The sequence below is a fragment of a genome, unplaced genomic scaffold, assembly GCF_019419815.1.
Source record: "Pyrus x bretschneideri cultivar Hongxiangsu unplaced genomic scaffold, Pyrus_bretschneideri_v1 Contig81, whole genome shotgun sequence".
Taxonomy (NCBI): Eukaryota; Viridiplantae; Streptophyta; class Magnoliopsida; order Rosales; family Rosaceae; genus Pyrus; species Pyrus x bretschneideri.
The window spans coordinates 18,195-42,179 of NW_025999822.1; the positions used below are offsets into that span (position 1 = coordinate 18,195).

Sequence of the window (23,985 nt, forward strand, 5' to 3'; positions counted from 1 at the left end):
TCGCTTCAAAATTTTCAATGTTCGGTTGAGCTCTTCCAAATCTTGCTTGTACACCAAACGAGCCCCACACATTTTCACCGACATTTGGTCCATTTCCTCCATCTAGATAACGTGTTTCAAATGAAAACTGTTCCTGACATTGTTCTCGAGACAAATAAAATATCCAAAGGTGTTCTGACACCATATGCTCTGTTTCATAAATGTAACATGAAATCCCAGGCAAACACTTAATTTCGAAACTATAATAAGGATAGTTTTTCTTAGCAAAAACAACGCAAAAAGCAATTCCCATCCAGCTGCTACATGATTGAGGAGGTAGCTCCACATTTAGCGAATGTCCCACAGTTTGATTGTTGAACCACTCGGGAATCCCCTTTCCGGGGCATACAATATGATAAGGATCCAAAGAACCACCGACAAACATAGGAAAACAAATTCCCTGCACCAAAAGAACCATTAGGGGAGAGAGAGAGAGAGAGACAGAGACAGAGACAGAGAAGGACAGAGAAAGACAAGAGTACCTCACTGGCGAATTTCACGATCCTTGAATATATTGTATTCATCCAGTCTTCATCTTCAACCAATGTAATGCAATTCTGAGAACTGAAAGTAAAATCATAAATATTGGCAAATCTGCTGCTCAACTTCGAGGGATCCGACAACCTTTTCAAGGAGGTACAATTATCTACGTTTACGTGTAATTTGCTATTTGACGGAAGATCTGGCAGTTGCTCAAGTCTTTGGCACCCATTCAACCAAAGAGACACAAGTCGAGAAAGGCATTTGATGCTTGCTGGAAGGGTAATAAAATTGTTTCCACGAAGATCTAATAATCGTAAAGAGGACAAGTTATCCCCAATATCATGGGGGATATCACCTTCACCTAGATCACAATTGCATAGTTGTATTTCCTCCAAACAACGCAAATGATTTAAAGAAGACAACACCAAACCCCAACAAGGCTCTTCGCTCTTTCTAATTCCAAATAAGCGGAGAAGGCCCCACTCGTCCCTTGGGTTACCAACTGATTCATAAACCCGCAGCGTTTTGAGATTTTTCATATCAACAAGTGGCTCTCTTATTGCGTTTCCCCCCATTCGAAGTTGCTTTAAACACTCCATTTTCCCTGGGAGTTTTTCGATTTTCGAACTTCCTCTTACATACAGCGTTTCAAGAGACTTCAAGTTACAAATCTCAATAGGAATATCCAACAGATTTACGCAATCATCAATATCCAGTACAGTAAGTCCAACCAGATGTCCAATTGTTGAAGGTAATTTCTCAATCGCAGTCCCACGTAAGAAAACTTCAGACAAATTTTTCATCTGCTTTGAAAATTCTGGAATCTTTTTCAATTTGGAGCAGCCACCAAGATCTAAAAATTTAAGGGAATTCATTTCTAGCTCACTTGGGAAACTCTTAATACTTTTACAGCCAATAAATCCCAAAACTTTAAGTCTTTTAAGAACTGCAAAAGACGGGTGTACCTCAACCAAATTAGTACAATCGTCAAGAATCAACTTCTCAAGATTTTGAAGACCAGTAAAATCTGGGGTACTTATCAATTTACGTGAGTTGCTAAGATCAATATATTTCAAGTTGGGAAATTCTGCAGAATACAAAAAATAATGTATATAAGCTTCCAATTTTATTGGACATAAAAAAAATTTTAAATAGCATTCATTGGGTATATTCTTACCTCTTTTCCATCCCAAAGCCGAACAAGTTTGCTATCACGCATTTTTAGTTCAGTAAGGAAACATGGGTGAAAGCTTGGCGGAAGAGACTTGGAAGGATACAAACTCCAGTTCATAATTCTCAAGGAACATGGAAGAAATTTCGGACTTGAAGAAAAGATCAAATTGTCAAATTCCAAAAACCTCAATCCGGACATGTTAGAGAAGGCATCGCAATTCCAGTGCACCTCTTCTTTTTCGGGTAACCGTAGGCCTATGCCTTCAATAGCTCCTGTCACCTAATAACCAAGAATGTAGGAAATGTCAATTTCACATTTAGTATCGTGCCAAAAAAATAATATCTTCTATCGAACTTGGTAATCTTACCTAACTTCTTACCGTATTGTTCATGAACACATGAAAAATGTCATTGGGAAGCCACAACCTACTCCGCAGGCCAGGCTCTTTAGACTCGTTACCAACAATTCTCCATGCCATATCTTGTATCAAATCATGCATCCCTATCCTGCTGTACTTGACTGAAGTATCATACAGGAAGCATTTTTCAGAGGTCAGAAGAGATTTCTCAATTAGAGCATCTATCAAGATCCGGCTTGAAATATCAAAGGAATTGTCTAGCATTTCAATTACTTGCTGCGTGTGCTTCCCTTTGTGAAAACATGCAACATCGAGAAAAATTCTCTTCTCCATCTCTTCTAGTCCATCATAACTTATTTTGAGTTTATCAAAAATTGTTGGATTAGGAATTTTCTTTAGATTATCCCGTGCACTATTCCATGCATCTAGATCTCTCTTAAACAAAGCCGACCCCAAATGTTCAAGAGCTAATGGAAGGCCTCCAGCATGATTAATGAAATACTTAGACAGTTCCAAAAACCCATCTTCGGGCAGATCTTTCTTAAAGGCATGTTGACTAAACAGAGCAAAAGCTTCAAAATCATCTAACAACTTGACACTATGACATAAAGTTATGCCATGCTGGACTAGCAAACGTTCATTTCTTGTTGTAACGATAATTCTACTCCCACTACCAAACCAATCTTCTTTTCCAGCTAGTACTCGTAGCTGGTTTATTTGATCCACATCATCAAGTACAAGAAGAACCTTTTTGTTGCGTAAGCACTTCTCAGTGTATATGATTCCCAACTGTTGATCCCGAATTTGCTCAATCTTTTCTTTCAAGACTGGGAAAAGAAGTTGTTGTTGAAGACTAACTGGAGTACAGTCTCTGATATTTGCGAGAAAGCAGTAAACTTCAAAATGATGGAAGATTCTATCATAAACTAGCTTGGCAAGGGTTGTCTTACCGATGCCGCCCATCCCCGTTATCCCTATAAAGCGAACATCATTGGCATCATGAGCTAATAGCGAACCTAGTTGCTCAAGCCCAGAATTAATTCCGACTAATTTCTGTGAGGAATCTGACACGATGAACGCAGCTTGCACTTTCCTCCACACGCTATTGACGATTTTTTCAATAAGCTCACTTTCACACCTACATGGTATAAAATAACCAATCAAAAAACATAAGCGAAGCATTTAAGTTTGACTCTGTTAAGACATGGGAAATTAAAGTTGTTCATGCATGCTTACTTATATTGCTTCGAATGCCAACCAGAAATTTTGGACAGTCTTTTTAGATCAGCTTTCCATTGGACAACCTTCTTTTTATCTTCGGTAGTGATGAACTTTTCTTCATGCTCTGCGAAGGCGTTGGCAAAAGATCCCCGTGGATTTCCAACGTCAGATGGATCTGTCTCGTAAAAGACCGGCAGAACTGAGTTCCTAGCTTCCATGCATTGAAGAATGGATGTAAGTTCATTCAAGCACCATTTGGAAGAAGCGTAGTTTGGTGAAAGAACAACGATTGCAACATGCGATTCTTTGATCGCACTCGGGAGCTCAAGTGGAATACTTGTTCCTTCTTCAAGCTCTCGATCGTCAAGGAAAGTCGTAATTCCTTGGAACTTGCACAATTCGCGGTATAAATGGGATACGAAACCCTTGCGGGTGTCTACACCCCTAAAACTCAAAAACACATCGTACTTCCATCGAGGAGCTGATTCGAGAGAAAGAAGTGGGGCAGAGGCTCTTTGGGTGCTGATCGCCATTGCAAAGAAAATGAAAAGTGAACGAAAAACCACGATCAAAATACTCACACAAAAGTATGAGCAGACCAAAAGAGAGGTTTTGGGGGAAGGAAATAATGGAAGAGAGAGAGAGTGAAAATCGTGGGGAAGCCAAGTGAGATACAACGAATCAATCCAACAAGAAAGCAAGAGACCAAGAAGCGGACTTTATTGAATGAGGATCCCATTTAGATCCAAATGGTAGGGATTCTAGAAACCTCATATTCTAACCATTCATCGTATATTGTATAATTAATTTTTTTCAAATACTATTTGTATATAATTTTAAATAATAAAATTTATATGATTTATGACCGTATGATTTATGATAAACAATTAAGATGCGAGAATTCTTAAATCTCAACCATTTGGATCCGAACGGGATCCGATGGACCAAATCCATTATTGACAGGTAAATTGCAAAATAGATTGAGAAAAGTAAGTGTGAACAGGCAGCGCTCTACCTACTCTTACTCCTGCTCCTAAATTGGACCAAAAAATAATTTTTCATTTTCTAGAGAGGATGAGGATCTTTTTTGGATTTTTTTTGGAGTTTTAGAGATTCTCATATTATAGTCGTTTATTGATATTGTGTGATCAAATTTTCATTAAGTACTATTTATGTTTAATTTTAAATTAAAATGTCAAAATAATTAGTGATATATAATGAACGGTTAGAATGTGAGAATTCTTAATATTCTCACAATTGGATTCCGATGAAATCCAAATCCTTCTGGGGCCTCCATGCATTTTGGACGCGGTTTCCAACTACTTGATGGACACTTTCCAAGTACTTGTTGGATGCTTTCCAACCACTTGCTTAGTAAGACTGCAGCGATTTCTGATTAGTTAGATTAATTTAAAGTGAATATGACCCATGAAATAATGAAGAGAAATTAGTTGAGGTTGAGGCATATCATCAAGGATTATTAATTCTTAAATGTTAATTAACAAATCAACGCTAGTAGTTATTTTTAGATTAGATTCAAAACAAGTAGCTTTTAAATTTTAATTAACACCAAATAATTAACAAAATTCTAAAAAGGGAAGAACATTTCCTCCACAGAAAAAAAAAAAAAAAAAAAAAGAAGAAAAAACCTAAGCTCTTTAATTCTCATTCATCTTTTAGGTCAAATTTAGGTATTGAGAGACACTTGTATTGACAAAGTGCTTTTCTTTGATGGGAGATATTCGTTTGTAATTCTACGCTTGTGTGAAATTTTTTTTCCTCACTTCATCATTCTATCTATAGATAAAATAAGTAACACGGAGTAATTAACAGAGGTAAGATAACAACAACAATAACAAGTGTAGTATAGTGTAGTAGTACCAAAACTAACAATTTATGCAAGAAAAAGAAAACTATATTTCCACTAAAAACAAAACAAGAGATGGAAATTGCACCAAAAAGTCAAGATTGGTGGCTTACTCTTCTCATTCAGTCGGTTATGATGGGATTTTTCTTTTTCCCACTAAAAACAAAACAAGAGATGGTACCAAAGAGTCAGGATTGGTGGCTTACCCCATTTTTCCAACTACCTCGACGGTTTCTAACCACTTGCTTGGTAAGACTGCAGCAGTTTTTTACTTGTGAAATTAATTTAAAGTGAAAATGACCAATGAAATAATTGAGAAAAATTGGTTGAGGCTGAGGTATTATCAAGGGTTAACTTTTAAATGTTAATTATTTAATACTATCTAAATAAAATGTTTTAAGTTTGATTCTGGCCGAAAAAGAATTTGATCCATATTATTATTAGTTCATTGTGAGGCTAAGCGCACTCATGTAGTCAATTGAGAATTTGAGGGTTTTTAATGTTTTTAATGAATCTAAGGGTATTCAATCATGATTTTAAGTGATTTTTTGAAATTTAACGTGTATTCAATCAAATTTTTAAGATAATATTAAAATCCTTAAAAATATTTGTATTCAATTAAGATTTCAAAGAAGTTTATAGCATTCTAGGTGTATTCGATTATGAATTTATTTTAAAGAATTTTAAAACGTTAAGGAATTTGAGGGAATTTGAGAGCTTTCGTATTACAATTTATGCATCACAAATCTCACCTCTTCCCTTGAGATTTTGAGATAGTTGAATCAAAAAATTTCATGGAATCTCTACAAATAAATTAAACTCCCTTAAACTTCATGGATTTATAAATCCATTAATATCTCTAAAATATACACCCCTAAATTTGTAGACAAAATTTTGGAAACTAAAGAACATGGAAGTTGATAATTGGTTTATTAGTTAACGTTGATAAACATACTTATTTATATTAGTGACACATCAATTAGTGTGTAAATTTAGTATACGAATTTAGTCTCCATTGCATTACCCTTATGAAATATATGTCGCAGCTTTGGAAATTTTTTTTTTTTTTCAATCCATAAAAAAAGCATTGTTAAATTAAAAATTATGTGAAAGAATAGTGTCAAAAAACTAAGAATAAGACGTAGAGGAGACACATAATTGGAACAGAAAACCCTCGGCCTGGTTTTACCAGCTTTCCCAAAGAAGATTATGTCTCTTTTCGCCAATCCTCTCTTTTAATTATTTGGACAATCAAATAATATTTAAATTGCATAATCAAACCAAGAAAGTAAAGAAACGATAAATTATTTGATCAGTCGAGAACGAAAGTATCTCTATAAATAAATAAACAATTGTTTACAGAGCCAAAACAAAGACTAAAAAAAAACATGTAATTCACAAGAAAGAGCTGAACTTGGCCAACACCAAAATGAAAGGACAAAACTTGACAACCAAAAACACGTGAAAGAAGACTGGACTTAATAGTTACGAAATTTCAAGGAAGCTCACTCTCGATGTGTTTGTGAGAATTAATTTAAACTAAATAGTATCAATGAACAGTTTTCAATCCCCTTATATATAACAAAAATAAATAAATAATCATGTAACAAACACATGTTCGTGAGTGAAAAGTTTGAATATGAGTTGATGATTACTTGTAAATTACTGAATACAGTAGGCAAAATTACTAGGATCATCCGTATACCAAAAATTATCATTGGAAACTCACAATGCTAAAATATTTTATGAGAAATTTTATTTCAACCAATATAACTTCACACCAAAATCACTCACACCAAAGTAGGAATAGACTACGAAGAGATGGGTATTTTTTTTCAGGGTTTTTAAACTTTAATCCTTTAAGAATACTGAAATTTAAAATAAATTTGGTGTTAGATTACATATTCCTTTAAGAATATTGAAATTTAAAATAAATTTCGAGGTTTTTTAACTTTAATTCCTTGGAACTTGCACAATTCGTGGTATAAATGGGATACAAAACCCTTGCAGGTGTCTACACCCCTAAAACTCAAAAACACATCGTACTTCCATCGAGGGGCTAATTCGAGAGAAAGAAGAGGTGCAGAGGCTCTTTGGGTGCTCATCGCCATTGCAAAGCAAATGAAAAGTGAATGAAAAACCACGACGAAAATTCTCACACAAAAGTAGGTGCAGACCAAAAGAGAGGTTTTGGGGAAAGGAAATAATGGAACTGGAAGAGAGAAAGAATTAAAGTTGTAGGGAAGCCAAGTGGGACAATACGAATCAATCCAACAAGAAATCCACAAAATGAACACGAACAGACTTAATTGACAAGGAAATTGCAGAAACAGATTGAAAAAAGTCAGTGTGAACATGCTGCATTATATTTAGGACCAAAAATAATTATTCGTTTTTTGGGGCCTCGTTTCTTCTGGACGGTTTCCAACTACTTGCTGGAAGGCTTCCAACCACGTTATACATGTCTCTCCCAAGAATTTCCACACTTCGGTCTGTATACTGTTGGGACCCACTACTTTTCTATGCTTCATATTTTTTCAAAAGCTACAAGCTTCTTTTTTTATTGATTTGGCGGTAGAAGAAGTAATTTCTTCACTTTTCCAAGTTACTCAAATTACCCAAATAAGTACTCCTTTCGTGCCTGTCATTGAAAAGAGGATTCTAAGTAGGCATATTTACATCAAGGTAGAGGCCTCCATCACTCCATCCGTCAATTTTCGAACGCCCACCTCTGCCAGAGGAAATTAGTGATTTAAGGCCTGCAATCCACACTTGCGCCCCAACTTTGTCCTTGCAAATCTGGACGCAAATGACAGATTATCAAAAATATTGTTATTATAAATAAAAATAGGAAACAATGTAAAGACAAATAATTTTGAGCTTCCACCACTAACCAGATCAAGAGACCGCGCTCCGTTATTGTATGGAAGAGAAAATGATAAATAGTCCTTTTCAGGACGTAAATATCGTTGAAAGACAGCCTGTAACAAATTTTGGAGCAAGATGAAATTAGAATAAGCATCGTTAGAAGACTTAAATTTAAACTGCAGTAAATGTATGCCAATCATGTACTAAAAAATTATATCAAATTTCTCACAGTTCTTTGTCCAGGAACAATTCTTGTGACAGAAGCCAACTTCAAACTTCTTTCGCTACTTGAAATCCAGATCAAAGTTGATTCGTCCTGAAATTATTAAATGCAGCAGTAAGTAGAAAATAGAAAGAATTTAAGCAGACAAAATTTGTGAATTAAAATACAATAAATATAATCACAAGCAAGAACCATAGAAGGCCATTGAAATGCTATCTACCACAGAAGGCCAGTGAAATGGTATCCCAAATCTCTCAAACCTTCGTAGCTATTAATGATATGTTTCTCCAAGAACTATAGACCATATTTTGCCTTGACTGACCTCAAACTACACTACGAATAAGTTCTCAAATCTCTCATCCAAATTAAATATGCCATAGAATCTGGCAAACTGCCTACTGTACCCTTTGGTTCCAATCTGCCATATGGATCGGAACCTAAATTAACTCAGATTTCCCCTTCAGTTATTAATTTAATTAGCAGAAGGGAAACTTGAGAAATTTTATCTTTTCCGTTATAAGCACAAATGGAGATTGTATGCTTGTGGGAGAATATAGAAATTACCTAATTGGCACTACATTACCACTGCTAAGCAGGAAATTCGATTAAATATGTTTCGTAGCATTCTTGACTTCATCCTTTTACAAATTTTACTGTCTGTTCATGCAGGAATTGTGGAATAAATTTTTTTATTTCAACCTTAATCATTGAGCACACCATGTTCTTTTCCTTCCATGGAGTGGACAAACCACCAATATTTTAAAAATAAAAAATAAATCCTAATAGAGAAGCTTTAGATACAAACTTACAGTAGAAAGTCTAAATGGACAAAACTTAGGCTTTCCCTTACGACCATATTTCAGTAGTTGAGCACCCTCCTTCAAAGCAATTATTGCCTGAAAATCATTTAATCATTCAAAACCATGAGAAAGATATGAAGGGCGGATAAACGCTGTATGAACTAAACATAGGACCATATCAAATGCTATTCTAATCATAACGTTACCCTGAACTCCATACCGCATATAGTAATGACTTTTTGACTTCCAACTCAAGAAGCATACCAACTTAGTTCTCATTCAGTTACAAGTTACAACCATCCAAAACATATCATTATTCATAACCGTTATCCTGCGACTAAGAGAATAAATCGCTAAATCCAAACTTTTAAGATATTAAGAAACCCTATGCGTCTTCTAAAGTTACTATAAAAACTGTTCCAAATAGAGCAGCAGGTTTTACACCCTGCGAAGAAAGTAAAATGTGGTTTCCATGCAATGCCATTTCCGTTAGATCACTCAGTCGCAATAATCACTAGACATTTATCGTTTGAAGATGTCAGTACTTTACATATGCCTCGGAGCAAACCCAGTTGTCGATATGGAAAATGCACATGGGAAAAATACAAAATTAAAAAAGGTTCGAAACTTCGGCCCTGTTTGGTTCTGTAAAAGCACCCATACTGCATCCATTGAGCCGAAAATGATGAACCCAGAAGTGATCCTCAAAACCAAAACCTTGAGAAGAATATGTTCCCACTAATTATATCTAAAAAGTTGTATGTCAATTACTAAATCAAAATTCCCTCACATTTTTAACATACGTGAAGATTATGTTCCCAGTAATTATATCTAGAGAGTTGTTTTTCAATTACCAAATCAAAATTCCCTCACATTTTTAACATACCTACAAAACTTAAAAGTATCAAGCTAAAATAAAGAGCTCTCCATCCAATTTCCACTTTTTAGAGGAGGAAAAAAACAAATCTTCTGCTTTTCTAAGTAATTAAACAGACAAATAATTAGGAATTTATTTCATTTTCTTTGTATTTTTTGATACATTTGCAAAAACAAAAAAGAGGCAAAGAGAATTTAGAGAGAAAGAGACCGACCTAGTCGATGTCACGGTTGGCATTCCCGTAGCTAACAAGATCTGCCATTCCATGTGACAGAAATTACCGTAACGCCACCTCCCTCTCCGATCCCCCGCCGGAGCTTCGTTCATCATCTACCTTCCAACTGGCTCTCGCGCCTCCGTGCAATACCATCAACGGCCACGTTACCACCACCACAACCACCACTGCTCAGCTCTCTCTTTCTCTACACTACGCGGCGCAGATCTGCCGAAACCCTAAGACCTCCAGTTCTGATCTTTGACTCCGAGCAAAAAAGAAACTGAGCTCGAAGCCGTGGACTGTTGGGAAGCTGGTTGCGGAGAGACCGACGGCGGGTTTAAAAACGAAGAGGGCCTCAGAGAGGAATTTAGGGAGTGAAGTGAAAGAGAAAAGAGAAGGGACGAAGGGGCGTCGGAGAATGGGACGGGAGGGGAAGCGGACCGGACGAAGGAGCGAGGGAGGGAACAGAAGAGAGAAAATTTAGGGGGGGTGGAGTGGGGGCCGTGGGGCGTGTCCGAGTCTGTAAAAAGCACAACTGGTCAAACCTGTGAAAATTTTGAGTACTACCGATCAAATAAATCAAACTCGCAAAATAAAATAAAATAAAATATGTATTCAGAATTTTAGAGTTTGATGCGACTGAGTACGAACTTGTTGAAACTACATGACCAAGGTGAAAAGTTACTCAAAGTTTTTCTTTTTATAAACAAGGTTAAACAAGCCACTTAGATGTGTCCTTCTCGTATGTTGTTTTTAAAAACGTTTTGTTGTAAGATTAAGATTACAGCAATCAGTTTCGGTTTTCTTTTTTTTTTATATAAATAGTGTCGGCCGGCCATATAAGTATAACTTTTCTTTCTTTAAGGAGTTTTATTTGTTATTTTCCAAAGGTGCCCTTGCTGGAAATTGGCGAGGTGTAATGTCTTTAGCCAAATTTGAACTGAATGTAATTGCAGTCTAAGTTTTGTGTTCCGTTTTTCGTTTTGTTTTACATAAATGTTTACGAAACTACTCATATACGTTATGATATATTCAATTTCAAAAACACTTTATCATTATAAGATTGTGGTTATACTTTAGTGATGATTTTGGGTCCTTGTAAGAGTACAAGTGATGCATCCTTTTCTTCCTTACGGGTGGTATTAGGTTTGAGCGTTGCGAGAATAGCACGATGACGATAATGGCCTTCATTAGGAGTGATGTGGCGAAAAGAGAAGCGACCAAGTTGTATGTTGGTCTACACACAAGCAGGATTGGAGAAGGGTAGAGAAGGTATTGTACAAGTGAAGGTGGGTTCAGAACTTAAGAGGGATTTGGTGGCGGTTGTAACGCCAAAGGTAGCAGATTTTGAACCCAAACGAGGAGAATGTAGGACTTTGTGAATACCTACAATTGCACCAATGTTTCATAAATCCATATTAATTTGTGTGCACGAATGTCATTGATTTGTATTAAGGAAATACATGGACAAATATTCTATGCATTTTTAAGTGGAGAAAATCCAACAAAAAAACTTGACTCCTTTGTAAACATGAATATCAACTAGTAATGTGCATGTTAAAATATAATCATTCTTTACTTACTAAAGATAAAAGAATGACTGCATGAACTCGAATGTATAAACGAGTATATGGTTTGTTTGGGGTTCCTTTTTTGGGAAAAAAAAGAATACTAGGAAGTGTTTTCTAATAACTAAAAACACTTATAACTAAAGTTTGTTTGGTATTGTTTTTTCATTAAAAGCTATTTCACTTTAAAGTTAAACATTAAAAAAATGTCTAGTAAAAACAAAATATCTTGCTTATTTTAAAAGCAGTAGCCTCCAGACATTATCTTTGAAAGCAGCATGCATGTTGCTTTTAAAAGTTACTTTCATAAAAAGTTGAGTTGAACCTTTAATATATATTTTCAATTCCTTAATACCCTTATTAATTAAAAAAATTATTTATCTTTTTTACTTGGTTTTATATTATGTTGAGAAAAACAAAAGTTTTATTACAATTATTTTTTCTAGCTCACACTTTCTGTTTTGTGTCCCTCCAAGACTTAGTAGCTAAGAGCTTGTTTGGATGTGCTTTTAAAATGATTGAAAGCGTTTTTAGAGAAAACATTTTTGGGTTTCAAAAGCACTTTAAGTGCTTTCTGCAAGAAGCACCAGTTACGTGATTCTTTCAGGAAGCACCTTAAGTGCGTTTTCAAGATTTACTTGCATCTTTACTAATGATTGGTTCTAAAAACATTTTCACCAAAAGCGCTTTCAATTATTTCAAAAGCACATCCAAACGAGCTTTAAACTTCTTTAGCGAGCAAAGGATTTTGGGCAGTTCTGACGTACTGTCCAATTAATGTGAGAATTTTTAATTATTGTAGTTTTGTGTAATATTCATCCTTACTTAGGATGGGAACTTTTCGTATATTTACTGCACCATTAGTATAACAATTGCAATTTACATTCCGTATTGCGTACTCTCATCAATAGTTTTAAGTTTCGATTTTGATTTATTCACACTTTTTATTTTCATGATATGGTTTCGTTACTTTTCATTTGTCAGCTATCGTGCCTTCACTTTGGTGGATATCCGGGTCGGGGTGTGTCAGCAGGAGAATCAAGTGTTCGAATGTGAGTATAAGTATAAGGGTATTTAGGCTAGGTAGTTTTGAATTATAATATCTTATCGATGCTTTAAATCACTTTTGACTTGACAAGGCAATTTGTGAAATTGTTATATAATCATTCATGGTGTTGTGTATGGATCTTTTTAAGATTTTTGTTTAAGCAATTGGTTGAATGATGATCATGTTATACATTATGTGGATAAGTAGAATCAAACAATTTTGGCTTTGTTTTGTCCCAATTGACCGTGTCTCTAGTGAAGTTGTAATTCATTTTGATACTTGTAAATCAAATTGTACTTCGACTAAGCAATTTGTTGAATTATTAATATATTACTTATTGTGTTTGAGTAAATGAAGGTTAGCAGAACTTGTTGTTAATTGAAGCTTAACATTATTATCGTTAAGTTTGTCCAGATAAGTAGGAGCGAATAACTTCGGTTTGCTCTATAAGTAAGTTCACACTGTTATACATACATATTGGGCATCCATAAGCTTAAGCCAATTATGTGTTATGTATATTGAGAGCAGAAACTTACTATTGAAATCAACGATAACTTCATCTTCCTCGATTCTTTAAAGATCAAATTTATTCTTACATGCAATGAGCATGATTTAATTTTCTTTAGTTTGAGAAGTCAAAATAGCCAAAAACCCCTAAAACCTGTGGGACTTTGTTCTTCAAGAAAAAAAATAAGGGGGGATTATGGTAAGCAGTTATTTGAAGCGCATGTTCCACCAAGGTGGCTGTTTTGCATTCTGATTTCTCTCTCAGCTCTTCTTACATGATCGATGCTTTTATCTACGTACTCACCCATGAATAATGCTAAAAAGAGAAAAACTCATACTATAGATATATAGCACCTTATGTTTACACATTTTCCTAAACCATAACCCTAATTCGACAACCCTAACCCTAATATTGTTAACTCTGAATGGTGGCAGCCGGCAGTGCATGGCGGTCCACTAAGGGACTAGAGTGGTTTCGGGTCCATCCTAACAACTGTGTAAAAAAATTTCTAGCGACATGAAAAGAATATGAATTATCCTTGTGAATAAGTTAAGTCAAACAACATCATAGCTTATATTTTTCTAACAGTTTTGTTTACATTGGCTTTGTGGTTTCTTGAAACTCAAGAATGAGGTTTTAAAATCGACTTTAATGTTATTTCTAAAGCAACCTAATCAACTATTATTTGCAATCCTTCTCTTTGCCCTCCCTTTTTTTTTTTTTTTTTTTTATGTCAAACGATTCAAACCAAATTTCTTTGTATTTTTGTTCATATAGTTTCACATTTTTTAGTAGTTACCCTGGTCTCTACATCCTACTTAGTTGTATTATACACTTTCTTTGATTCTCTCTATTAAATTTAGCGGATCTTTAATTTTGTGAAGATTATTTCAATTGCTCATATTACAAGTTCACAATTTTTTCTCAATACATAATGAAAAGTCCTCTCTCACAAAGAATTCTGGCTCAGCCATTGTGGCAGTGCCATGATTGCGCAATTTTCCCATGCTAGGGCTAGCCTATTTGCTGATTTCAAACCAAAGAAAAAAAAAATCTGATACCAAAGAGTAATTTCTCTGATCACTTAGTTTATAATCCTGAAAGCAACAAGGTGGGACATGACTTTATTGATGAAGTGGATTTGGAAGAGTGGGTAACTTATGCTACTAACAATGGCAGTAGTATAATTGCATGATGATAACAGATAACTACTTGAAAGGCGCCTATTTGCTGTTTGGTATTTGGTTCGTGAGGCAAATTATAATTGTGCTACTGATTAAAGTAGGGTGGTAAGTACAGCGAAAGAAGAATTGTTCATGATGTGAGAACCGAGAAGTATATATAATGTAGGAATGAGGCTTCCAAAGGCTTGCTTTGCGGACAAGAAGCCAAAATTGCAAAGTTGATTTGACACAACCACAAAACCAACCTACTCGGCATGGTCGCCTTCTTGCCATGCATATGGGACCATTGCATACAAATTAAGGATCACTTTCACTCTTTTGAGGACCATTTTCATAAGTGCTTTTAAAATATTGAAAATATTTTCAAATAAAATGTTTTTGGAACCAAACTTTAGTAAAATGCAAGTTAATTCTAGAAAAACACTCGAAGTACATAACTGGTACTTTTTTAGCATGAAGCACTTCAAGTGTTTTTAGTAGAAAGTAATTCAAGTGTTTTTAGAATCTAAAAATATTTTTTCTAAAAAAGTTTCTAATGATTTAAAAGTACTTGTCAAACAAACCCTAATTCTCTTTTGGATTGTCCAACTACATTTTACCCAATTGGTTGTCTATCATTATCGTTACCAAAGTAGTGGGCTTTTTAAAACCCGAAGGAAATATAGATGTGTAGTGGGAGGAAGACACAACAAACAGAACACCCATAGAGGTTCAGGAGATCCTCTCCTCTACTCATCAAGTTCTTTTCACTTCGTAATACCCCACCATGTTGTGACGGGTACAAACAAACTGCAAGTGTCACTAATTATTTAAACCGAGTGTGGGTTGTTTTTCGACTTAACTATAATATTTATATGTATTTAATACAATAATCATTTTAATAGTTTGATATGGTCTCTTGATTATATATGTATATATTCACATGAATTACATCTGATCGTCAGATAATGATTGTATTAAATACATGTTACTATTGTAGCCAATAATATTAGCGGAAAAAAAATAAAAACAAAAAGTTGTTTGTATATTATATATTTGATTGTGTCAAATGATCTGATATTTACAAACTTACTTAAGTTACTTGCAAATAACACAACCCCAACACACTTGCACCAACACCTATGAAGATATGAAGATAAGGAAAAGGCCGACTGCAGATTAAACAAAGGACCACCCAAAGCAGCCTAGCAGTTGCTAGTTAGGGCAGATGTTGCAGCCTTTGACACATGGATGTACTTTGCTTGCTGAAACTTGATGACATCAAAGAGTGTAAGCATGGAAGAACCCGTGAAGTACTAATAAGCATGGATAGTAGATAATATCCACTCATATCCACATTCTTCTTGGTTTCTAGCGTAGCTAGTAAAGTTTACGACACAAGAGTAGAATGAAAGTATTTATTGGTTTATTTCTTAGTATTGAAAGAAATCTCAAGATCGAATTCTACACATGAATCAACTAAGAAAAAACTACATAATTATGGCATTTAGCCCAACAAATTCAAAAAAGGCCATACATAACAGTTATAGGTCCAGCAAGAAAATCTGAATGAAATATGGTAATTGGGTTTAAGCCCAAAATACAATTCACTAGTAGTTTCCATATGATTATTAAATTTGACTTCCACCTACCTTCTTCCAGCCCAGTCCGAATATTTAAAACCTCTTCACCCTCTTCGGACCGTTAAATTCTAACTTTAATTTGTTTTGATAAAAAATTGTTTACATGATAAAAAGTTTCTTCTCATCTTGATAAATAGCCCAGTCCGAATATTTAAAACCTCTTCACCCTCTTCGGACCGTTAAATTCTAACTTTAATTTGTTTTGATAAAAAATTGTTTACATGATAAAAAGTTTCTTCTCATCTTGATAAATAGCCCAGTCCGAATATTTAAAACCTCTTCACCCTCTTCGGACCATTAAATTCTGACTTTAATTTGCTTTGATAAAAAATTGTTTATAGGATAAAAAGTTTCTTCTCATCTTGATAAATAGTAATGTCCAAAGACGAAGTGTGTGTGAACATTTTTAATTTTTATTTTTTAAATGGATGGAGAGAGTAAGAGAGTGTGAGAGAATGTGAGAGCAGGAAGAGAGTAGACAAAGATTTTTTTTATTATTTTTATTATTTTTATCTTTTATTTATTTAGTTTTAAATTGAAGACATTCTATATTTTATATACTAAAGCTCAGCGGATTGGCACTGTTGCCAATCCGGTTTTGCCTCTGATCTAACGCATGGTTTTCAGCCCTTTAAAAGATTCTACATGAATTGGCGATTTTACCCCTTGGTAGAGTGAGTCTACATATGGGAAGGTGCTCGAACCCTCGCTCATTTTCTTCCGTTGCTTTTCCCTTTCGCCTGCTCTCTGTTTCTCTCTGCTTTTCTCCCTGTTCGATCTTCGTGTTTCCTTACTTAAATCTCTTCCATTTTCTTCCGTCGCTTTTCCCTTTCTCTTCCTCTCTGTTTCCGTGCTTCTCTCTCTGCGTCAATCCTTCGTGTTTCCTTGCTTCTCTCTCTGCGTCGATCGTGTGTCATATGAAGAGTTTCTTTTCCGGGTGATTGCACTGTTTCAGGTGGTTTCTCTGCTTATATTTTTTTTGTCTTTTCTTTGATTGGGAAGAAATTTGCAGATCGATCGCTGTAAAATTAAAGTCTTTGAATTTTGCACTGATTGTTTCCTTTTTTTTTTTTTTTTTTTTTTGATGTTTTCAGTGTGGTTGTTTGATCTGATTGGGTTTTTTTGTTTCAGGAAAATTGGTGTGCGAATTTTAGGGTTTTTGTGTACAACCTTGCAAACCCCTTCTGATTAAGGTCTCTGAGTTTTTTCTTCAAAACTTTTCTTCTTTTTTTTCGATGATTTGTGTGTGGCTGTTCCATCTAATTCGAATTTTCGTTTTAGGAAATCTTGGTCTTCGAGATTTAGGGTTTTCATCTAGATCGATTGCTCGATCGATGTCACATCCCGGCCCGGGGCGGACCACTTCCCGGGCCCGCTCCACCACCGTAGCACGATATTGTCCGCTTTGGGCTTACCATTCCCTCACGGTTTTGTTTTTGGGAACTCACGACATCCCGTCCCGAAACTATCGAAACGCATAGGTGAAATGACCCTTTTACCCTTAGTTTGTTTTGTTATGTTGTTTGGTTGTTTGGTTGTTTGTGTGGTGTTGGCAAGTGTTGGGCCACACACACACACACTGTCTCACTCTCCCTCTCCCTCTGTCATTTTCTCTGTCTCTTTCTCTCTCCCAAGTCCTCATTTCTTCTTCTTCTTCCTTCAAACGTACGGACACACACCAAGAACCATTAAACTGTAACAAATCGGGGAAACCAAGGGCACAGTTGTGATCGTGAGGTCGAGGGGAGCACGGTTATACCATTTTCAGGTAAGAACTTCGACGTTTTCACGTCGATTTCACAAGCTCCGTTTGGGGTACTATTCATGCAAACTTATTTCACCATGTTTTTGGACTTTTGAAGCTCATAGGTGTCTTAGTGAGGTCCCAAGGAGCCTCGGAGTGCTTCGTTGGAAGTGTTTCGACGTCGGGATAGCTTGGTTCGAAGTTGGCCGGTTTTTGAGTTTGGAGACAAGTATGATTCTGTGACTTTTAGGCTTTAAAAGTGGTCTAACGTTGTTCTACTAGTCCTAAGCTTCATTTTGGTATAAAAATCATGAAAAACGGTTGAGAAACGAGCGAGAAAACACGATTTGCAGGTTTTTCGGCGACGGTGCCGGAGTCTCGCCGGAGAAGGTGACGGAATATTCCGTCAGAATTCTGACGGAATATTCCTGACGCCGTTAACGAAATCTGTCAAAACTGACGGAATATTCCTAACGGCGTCAGTTGACGTCGTCTGTGTGCACCGCACGTGCCTGCGCGTGGCCGGCGCGTGTGGCCGTGCCTTGGCCGGCGCGTGGTGGCGCGTGCGGCGGTGGAAAATTTTTCTAAAAATATGGTTGTGATCCCGAGGTTGTGTAGAGCACGTTGGTATATTCAATTGTCCATTTTGAGCAATGTATGAGAAGTTATTACGAAAGGAAGGTTATGTGCTTTAAAATTAACGTTTTTATAGTATTTTCGCATATAGGTGACACGTATCCCGAGAACGAGCGTGCTCACGCGAGACAGGGGGGCTACGACCCTTCCGCATACCAGTGAGTGGGCTTTTGGTTTTCCGTATATACCTATATACATTTATATTCCCAGAAATTGTTTTAAAAGGGTCATTTGTTTATGCCATGCACCATATCCTTGTTGTTTATGCATTATCATATGCATTAGTAGTGGCATACATATAAATATTTATATTTGGTGCTGTGGAGGCGCAGGTAAGTGCCAGGTAAGCATTATTTAACCTTTGCATTAAATGGTGATTAGAGGTGCTTAGAGAGCTCATAACCTGCACCCCCGGTGTTAGTGCTCCCGCCCAGAGTAGGGCACAGTCCTTCACGTGTTGTTCACCTCCCGCACCATACGCTCAGCTTGGATCCAAGTTAGGTGCACAGTCCTGTCGTACAGACCACTTTAGGTGGTTCCGACTTGTAGGTGACCTGCGATTATTCGCACAGCCTTCACGTGATCGTAGCACGAGAACGTTTATATGTATTACACCCAGGCCTGTCGTACAGACCACTATAGGCGGTTCCGACTCGTGGGCAGGTTTAATTATTGAGATTGAGATTGGAGCTCTAGATTCAGCCGTACAGGTCACTTTAGGTGACTCCGGTTGCCAGTGATATGTTATTGATGTGATTTATACCTGAGCACTTGCATATCATTATGAGGCTTTAAGATTGGCATACCCTTGAGCATGATTGGCATATTTATACATACGTATACATGTTTATTTTATGGGAAGTATACAGGTTTTACGGCGAGGGGTTAGAATGTATTTTATTAAATGGTTTTCAAAGAGCTTTGTTTTTGCCCACTCACGCTTTTGTTTTGCGCCCCTCCAGGTTCTAGTTGCTTAGCGGGTTCGGTGGTTTTCCCAGAGGGCGTCTCGGCATTTCTGACAGACACTCACCAGTGTAGGGTCACCTTCGGGTGTACTACTGTCGTATCAATTTCTTTGGACTGCTGTAGTCTTTATGCTCTGATACCAAACTAACACACCCCGACCGAGATCAGGGCATGCTGGCCGTCACGTGGAAGTGACGTAGCCATGTGCACAGTGCGGAAGCTAAAAGAAATAATATAAAAGTACGAATAATTTAAAAACTAGCATATATAATGTGATAAATTAAGTGCTAGCGTAGGTAAGACACTGAATTCAGAGCATAAAGACTACAACAGTCCAAAGAAATTGATACGACAGTAGTACACCCGAAGGTAACCCTACACTGGTAAGTGTCTGTTAGAAATGCCGAGACGCCCTCTGGGAAAACCACCGAACCCGCTAAGCAACTAGAACCTGGAGGGGCGCAAAACAAAAACGTGAGTGGGCAAAAACAAAGCTCTTTGAAAACCATTTAATAAAATACATTCTAACCCCTCGCCGTAAAACCTGTATACTTCCCAGAAAATAAACATGTATACGTATGTATAAATATGCCAATCATGCTCAAGGGTACGCCAATCTTAAAGCCTCATAATGATATGCAAGTGCTCAGGTATAAATCACATCAATAACATATCACTGGCAGCCGGAGTCATCTAAAGTGACCTGTACGGCTGAATCTAGAGCTCCAATCTCAATCTCAATAATTAAACCTGCCCACGAGTCGGAACCGCCTATAGTGGTCTGTACGACAGGCCTGGGTGTAATACATATAAACGCTCTCGTGCTACGATCACGTGAAGGCTGTGCGAATAATCGCGGGTCACCTACGAGTCGGAACCACCTAAAGTGGTCTGTACGACAGGACTGTGCACCTAACTTGGATCCAAGCTGAGCGTATGGTGCGGGAGGTGAACAACACGCGAAGGACTGTGCCCTACTCTGGGCGGGAGCACTAACACCGGGGGTGCAGGTTATGAGCTCTCTAAGCACCTCTAATCACCATTTAATGCAAAGGTTAAATAACGCTTACTTGGCACTTACCTGCGCCTCCACAGCACCAAATATAAATATTTATATGTATGCCACTACTAATGCATATGATAATGCATAAACAACAAGGATATGGTGCATGGCATAAACAAATGACCCTTTTTAAACAATTTCTGGGAATATAAATGTATATAGGTATATACGGAAAACCAAAAGCCCACTCACTGGTATGCGGAAGGGTCGTAGCCCCCCTGTCTCGCATGAGCACGCTCGTTCTCGGGATACGTGTCACCTATATGCGAAAATACTATAAAAACGTTAATTTTAAAGCACATAACCTTCCTTTCGTAATAACTTCTCATACATTGCTCAAAATGGACAATTGAATATACCAACGTGCTCTACACAACCTCGGGATCACAACCATATTTTTAGAAAAATTTTCCACCGCCGCACGCGCCACCACTCGCCGGCCAAGGCACGGCCACACGCGTCGGCCACGCGCAGGCACGTGCGGTGCACACGGACGACGTCAACTGACGCCGTTAGGAATATTCCGTCAGTTTTGACAGATTCCCTTAACGGCGTGAGGAATATTCCGTCAGAATTCTGACGGAATATTCCGTCACCTTCTCCGGCGAGACTCCGGCGCCGTCGCCGAAAAACCTGCAAATCGTGTTTTCTCACTCGTTTCTCAACCGTTTTTCATGATTTTTATACCAAAATGAAGCTTAGGACTAGTAGAACAACGTTAGACCACTTTTAAAGCCTAAAAGTCACGGAATCATACCTGTCTCCAAACTCAAAAACCGGCCAACTTCGAACCAAGCTATCCCGACGTCAAAACACTTCCAACGAAGCACTACGAGGCTCCTTGGGACCTCACTAAGACACCTATGAGCTTCAAAAGTCCAAAAGCATGGTGAAATAAGTTTGCATGAATAGTACCCCAAACGGAGCTTGTGAAATCGACGTGAAAACGTCGAAGTTCTTCCCTGAAAATGGTATGACCGTGCTCCCCTCGACCTCACGATCACGATTGTGCCCTTGGTTTCCCCGATCTGTTACAGTTTGATGGTTCTTGGTGTGTGTCCGTACGTTTGAAGGAAGAAGAAGAAGGAATGAGGACTTGGGAGAGAGAGAGACACAGAGAAAATGACAGAGGGAAAGGGAGAGTGAGACAGTGTGTGTGTGTGTGGCCCAACACTTGCCAACACCACACAAACAACCAAACAACATAACAAAACAAACTAGGGGTAAAAGGGTCATTTCACCTATGCGTTTCGATAGTTTCGGGACGGGATGTCACAATCGATGTAAAATTAAAGTCCACTTTTTTTTTTCTCTCTAAAACTCTGTTTTACTGTATTGTTTCTGTTGCATTGGTGGTGTTTGCTTGGTTTTGTTCTCTGGTCTCATAAATTGAATAGTTTTTTTTTAGTGGTTTCGTGCTATCTTGAACTCCAAGTGGAAAGCCCAGGGAGCAGAAAGTGGACAATCACAATTATTATTGGTTTTTATATTTATTTTAAACTCATTTTAATTAATTAATTTTTTGACCAATTAATTTGAAATATGTGGTGAAATGATCATATATAATTAAGTTTATTAGTTTGCTAAATTTTTTTTTTTTTTTGGGTGTGTTTTAGTAGGTGGATCGGATTTGAAGTATTTTTTAGGGTGGGTAAAAAGGTTGAGCGGAGTTGGGAAAATTCCTAAGGTAAAGTTCTTATGCACTTCTCTGTCTTTTAAAACAAAGCCTTTAGGCACACAACTTCGTTTTTCCAAGTTTTTTTTTTGTGTTGCTGTTAAGAGTCGATTAGTTTTTAGGCACACAAGTGATCATATGGATTAGAATTTGACGAAATTACACTGATTCAGATGATATTGATCAAAAGAATGAGTTAGAAACTGAAAATTACAATAGTTACAGAGGTTTTTCGAATCAATTTTTTTGTTTTTTTTTTTTTACAGTTAAATCTGTTGATTAGTTGATGTGGAAAGAGGTTTTGGTTGATTACTTATGTGCATAATACCTATTAGTGTTTTTTCCTATGTAACTACAAACTTATCAATTTGATGTCACTATTCATTAACAGTGAATGCATTGCAAGAAATAAATGACAACTATTTGTTTAATCCTTGGTATAATATATTCCACCATAACATGTTAACAATTGTTTTAAACCAACATGATCTTACCCCATTTCCAAACCAAATTAAAAAGTACGGATCAACTCACATGTTAAAAAAATTATAAATTTAAAGAACTAAATTTAACAACCATTGCCTGTTTAGTTTAACACAGATTTCCTCCGTTTGATTGCCAAAAAAATGCTCAGAAATAAAACAACTTAATTTCCGTGCTATTGTTGTGATGGATGTTTATTTTAACTAGCTTTTAAGTTTTTAACTTATGAATTTAAGATCTTCAATTTTAATATTTAAACATTAATGTTTTTTTTAGTGCAGTGGTTAAAGAAGAGTAGAAGAAACGTTCTGTTTATTCCTCCAGAAAAGATTAAGACAGGTGAGTTGATCATAGGATTTAAATTTTAACAATTCAACTTTAAATGCTAGCATATGATGGTACATTGAAGATGGTATTTCAACTTTGAGTTTTAACTCTTTACTGTTATTTTTTTTATTTGGTCTTTGGCATGCCATCATACATAATAACATAACTTAGCATTTACCAAAAGATTTAAACATGTAAACTAACTTAGCATTTACATTTTTCGTTTACAGTTGGTGGTCACAAATCAACTGACTCAACTTTATATCAACATTGAAGCATGCCTTACAAGTGTAAATCAACTTTTTTATTCTATTTTATAGAATGAATTAAGTTCTGAAGTTTATATATCCTGAAACCGTGTTCGTCACTGGAAGTTACGCAGCTACGTAGAGGGTTACGTAGTGGAACTTGGATTTCAAAGATCACAGTGAACAGGGTGATAGGTGTATTTCCTCATTTTTTTACCATTTTAGAACTTATATTAGTGATAAATTAATTCGAATCATGTGGCATGAACTTAAAGCTCTGTTTGGGAAAGTGGGCTCTTTACCCCAAAGATGCTTGCTTTTGGTAATATTTGGAATTGTGCTTCTAAGCTGTTTTTCAAGCTTTTGGCCATACAAAATGGAGCTAAGTCGAACAGCTCTTCAGTTGCATTGTAGTTGCTTTCCTAAATTGATTGTTCATTTGTTGAAAAACATTTAAGGGCGAAAATTATGTTTCAAATTGGATTTAGATATGAGTATTACACATTCAAGGTGTTGAATTCATCTTTGTTTTGGTGTTTGTGGTTTTGAATGTCATTTAGTGCAGTATAGCTTTAACTTAAATGTGGTTCTGTATATCTTAAGTACTCATTTGGATTTTGAGCAGTAGGAGAGAGTTTAGCACGTATTTGAGGAAATGCGAAGAACTTTTTTTGAAATGGTTAGAGTTTGAGATTCTCAGACGGAAGCTCCTATGAGTTTTTGGTTTTTTGTGTTGATTTGAACAAATTCGGTTTTTATATTTATTAATTTTTGTTGTGTGAGTAG

At 36.5% G+C, this 23,985-nt stretch overlaps 1 protein-coding gene and 2 long non-coding RNA genes across 4 annotated transcripts; 1 reads left to right on the plus strand and 2 right to left on the minus strand.

The window, feature by feature from the left end:
- Positions 1–231: 231 nt before the first annotated feature.
- On the minus strand, positions 232–4,015 carry LOC103935027 (TMV resistance protein N-like). 2 transcript variants are annotated; one of them, XM_048575948.1, is made up of 5 exons: positions 3,291–4,015; positions 2,076–3,192; positions 1,700–1,975; positions 522–1,468; positions 232–439 (listed from the first exon to the last, which is right to left on the minus strand). In XM_048575948.1, exons 1-4 carry the CDS (start codon positions 3,806–3,808, stop codon positions 1,400–1,402), a joined length of 1,980 nt encoding a protein of 659 aa, XP_048431905.1. In that variant the 5' UTR covers positions 3,809–4,015; the 3' UTR covers positions 232–439; positions 522–1,399. The 2 variants fall into 2 exon arrangements, with proteins under 2 accessions (XP_048431905.1, XP_048431906.1); XM_048575949.1 differs by having other exon boundaries at positions 522–1,609; positions 3,291–4,014.
- Positions 4,016–7,923: 3,908 nt separating this feature from the next.
- On the minus strand, positions 7,924–10,143 carry LOC125473290. The gene is made up of 5 exons (XR_007255196.1): positions 10,125–10,143; positions 9,043–9,129; positions 8,240–8,326; positions 8,037–8,123; positions 7,924–7,941 (listed from the first exon to the last, which is right to left on the minus strand). It is a non-coding gene; the product is annotated as an uncharacterized LOC125473290 (long non-coding RNA).
- A 6,766-nt stretch (positions 10,144–16,909) lies between these two features.
- Positions 16,910–22,960, plus strand: LOC125473292. Its single transcript, XR_007255198.1, has 4 exons — positions 16,910–17,012; positions 17,189–17,250; positions 22,083–22,153; positions 22,906–22,960. It is a non-coding gene; the product is annotated as an uncharacterized LOC125473292 (long non-coding RNA).
- Positions 22,961–23,985: the final 1,025 nt, after the last annotated feature.

What these genes read in the sequence shown, in the direction of transcription:
- LOC103935027 (XM_048575948.1), bottom strand. Translation starts at nt 3,808, where the DNA reads ATGGCGATCAGCACCCAAAGAGCCTCTGCCCCACTTCTTTCTCTCGAA. An exon ending in TGGCATTCGAAGCAATATAA is followed by an intron (nt 3,193 to 3,290) that starts GTAAGCATGCAT and finishes TATACCATGTAG; the next exon opens with GTGTGAAAGTGAGCTTATTG. An exon ending in ATGTGTTCATGAACAATACG is followed by an intron (nt 1,976 to 2,075) that starts GTAAGAAGTTAG and finishes CTTGGTTATTAG; the next exon opens with GTGACAGGAGCTATTGAAGG.